The sequence below is a fragment of the Sinocyclocheilus anshuiensis genome, unplaced genomic scaffold (assembly GCF_001515605.1).
Source record: "Sinocyclocheilus anshuiensis isolate Anshui unplaced genomic scaffold, SAMN03320099.WGS_v1.1 scaffold453, whole genome shotgun sequence".
NCBI lineage: Eukaryota > Metazoa > Chordata > Actinopteri > Cypriniformes > Cyprinidae > Sinocyclocheilus > Sinocyclocheilus anshuiensis.
This window is the reverse complement of record NW_015537979.1, coordinates 233,210-236,283: the sequence shown is the minus strand read 5'-3', so window position 1 is coordinate 236,283 and position 3,074 is coordinate 233,210. Positions and strand designations below refer to the sequence as shown.

Genomic DNA, 3,074 nt, shown 5'->3' with positions numbered 1-3,074 from the left:
ATGGATACTTTTTGACTCATTACTCTTAAACCATCTAACCAATTAGTGTTTGCTTTTGTCTTGTGTAGGTTCACTAAGAACCTCTCCCCGGATAAGATCAACCTGAGCACGCTGAGAGGAGAGGGTCAGCTGTCCAACCTGGAGCTGGACGAGGAGGTCCTGCAGAACATGCTGGATCTGCCCACCTGGCTGGCCGTCACCCGAGTCTACTGCAACAAGGCTGCTATACGGGTATATGAGAGCCTGGAGGAATTATTATTATCATGCTAAATAGTTAATAGGAAATTATCACAAAGATATTTAAACAAATTCAGTGTTATTTAAGTGTGTGTGTGTGTGTGTGTGTGTGTGTGTGTTTTTTCTCTGTCAGATACAATGGACAAAGTTGAAGACCAGTCCCATATGTTTAGTAAGAATCTCCCTATCAATGTGTTTCCCCTCTTGCATCATTTTTCTTCTCTCGGTCACATTCTGTCATCCCCCTGTTTATCACATGATCTCCTTTCTTTTTTCACTTCTGCAAAAGTACCCTTGTATCAGTATTGTGCTTTTCACTCAAATGCTACCGCGTCTGATAAGGTGGGTCAAATAGAGTCCAACAGTGACTGCAGTCTTTTTCAGGGGCTTGGTATACAGACCATTTCTCCTTAGTTTTAGAATTGAAACATAAGCAAAATCATAACAGTTGATTTAAAGCAAAAATATATGCAAATATAAAAATATAGGAGAATGAATGAACGACTCTTGTAAACCATTGCAAACGATATGGTTGAATAATTCTGGGTATTTTTTAACCCTCCTAAATGCATTCAGGTCTATTTTAAACTGGAGGAGATGTACAGAAATAATTTAAAAAGAAATGTGTGCAAAACCACATTATGCAAATGCAATTTTTTTATTAAATGTAGTTTTCAAGATTTTTTAAAAAGATATAACCATTAAAAATAAAGTTTCAAAAGCTTCTCTGTTCGTGTCTATTTTGACCCGGGTATTAAGTGAGGCTTAAACATGATCTTATGCAAACATTACTTACATGAGTTACAGTAGATTTTTCTAAAGTATATTTAGCCTTTTTTCCCCCCGTATCTTACACATGCACTACATTTTATGGATAAACATGAAAATGCACGCCTATTGATGAACAATTGCAGCATGGAAACTTGATCAAATTTTTAATCTTAAATTTAAAGTGTTCTTATAAAATGATGTCTTCAAATATACATTCTCATGATGTCTTTTTGCATGTCAGTGGTTCTTCTGTAGATCATGTAAAATTTCCAAGAATTTCTTCATTTAAAAATAATTTCTAATGAAAAGTTGGTAAACGTAGTAATAACATAATAACATTCAAAACTTTGAGATGAGAAATTATTAATCGGATACAATAGTTTTGTTGTTTTATGTGCTTGTGTTCTACTGAATTCAAAATTTGTATGCAGATTTTGAATGCATTATGATGGTTAATGCTCTACCATTACAACATCCCATATTAACTAACATTATATTGTTAACTAGTTAAAGTTATCTAATGTTATCTAGATTCCTAAAACATGCTGCTCTGGAGATTGCTGGGAGATTCGTATTTCCATATTCTATAGATCATTCGTGGCTTGAGCATAGTTCATCATAAAGTAGTGACTGACAGCATCAGAAGTTCTGACCTACTGAATTCGGCCTGAACTCTGTTTCCTGTCCTTCTGCAGTTCCTGGATAAAGTAGAAGTTGAAATGAGGACCTGTGAGGAACCCCGGCCCCCAAACGGCCCCTCTCCGATTGCCATTACTGCAGGCCAAAGGTCAGAATGATTTTTCCTTTTAGTAAACCAGATCCACAGTGGTTTTACCTCCCTACGATGTCCTCTCCATCATGCACATTGACATTGAGATTCATTAGTGCTACTCGCTAAGTCAAGCATCAAGACTGTTATTTGTTCAAACCTATAATGCAGAGTAAAGCATATCGCACCATTTGTGCTACAAACAAATGATTCCTCAAATGGTGACCATAAATGAGTAATATTAAATATTTTTAAATATTAAAATATTTTTTAATATTTTTTTTATATTTTCAGTTTACATTTGAATTTTTGTTTTTTTTTGTATTTATTTATTTTTTCATTTTAATATTTAGTTTAAATAATTTTTTGTTGTTTTTTTTATATTTAGATTTAATTTCTTTTTATTTCAGTTTTAGTCATTTTAGTACTTCGACTTAGAAATGTTTCCAAGGCCAAATTTCTCATTTTAAGTTCACAATAGCAACACTGGATTGAAGGTCAGATCCAGTTCTTCATTAGAGTCGGTGTAATGCATGTTTGCGGTCTGTTTCTTGTCTCTACAGTGAGTATGGCTTTGCTGAGAAGGTTGTGGAGGGAATGTCTGTGATCATCAACTCCATCATGATTAAAGTTCAGGCCCGAGCGTTTCACGCCTCCTTTGAACTCTGGCAGCTCCAGGGCTGCAGCCTCAATCCCAAATGGCAGAAGAGCGACCTGCGCTACACGCGCATTACACATCCGAAGAGAGGAGAGGTACAGTACAGAGATACACCGCAGTACCTGTTTTGAAAGTAAAAGCAGGTATATGCTAGGGTTGTGACGGTGAGTCGTGTGACAACATCGGTAATACCAGTATCACCGTTGGGGTGGGGGGTGTTAGTTCATTTGAGTTTCCCTCTTTTCTTCACTTTCAAATGGCTTGTAAAAGTGCTGTGCGAATTTTACTTTCACTTTCAAATTAGCGTCAACTGCCGCAATTCGGCGTCAAGCAATTGTTCGTTTGAGTTTTCCCTCTTTTCCTCGGATTTCTTGGCTTTCAAATAGCTTGAAAAAGCGCCGTGCGCATTTTACTTTCACTTTCAAATTAGGGGCAATTCAGCGTTGATTCAATTCAAGCAACAACAACGTCAAACTCAGAACTTTTATTAACTAAACGAATAAAAATACACCATATAGGCCTAATAAAATAACAAATTACTTGGGCTACACAAAGTTTAAATAGGTATATAAAACTGAAAATCAGCAAACAGTTCTTTATTTATTAGCAAAACGAATAAGAAAGCTTGGAGGCACGGCA

General features: G+C 36.0%; 1 protein-coding gene across 1 annotated transcript in view; it reads left to right on the top strand.

Annotated features, from left to right (window-relative positions):
• Positions 1-3,074, top strand: part of LOC107672988 (UHRF1-binding protein 1-like) — a 40,448-nt gene that overhangs the window by 9,774 nt on the left and 27,600 nt on the right. The window contains exons 2-5 of the mRNA XM_016466390.1: positions 69-231; positions 371-409; positions 1,704-1,795; positions 2,341-2,530. Of these exons, the coding sequence (XP_016321876.1) occupies positions 69-231; positions 371-409; positions 1,704-1,795; positions 2,341-2,530 (484 nt within the window). The remainder of the gene's footprint in view (positions 1-68; positions 232-370; positions 410-1,703; positions 1,796-2,340; positions 2,531-3,074) is intronic.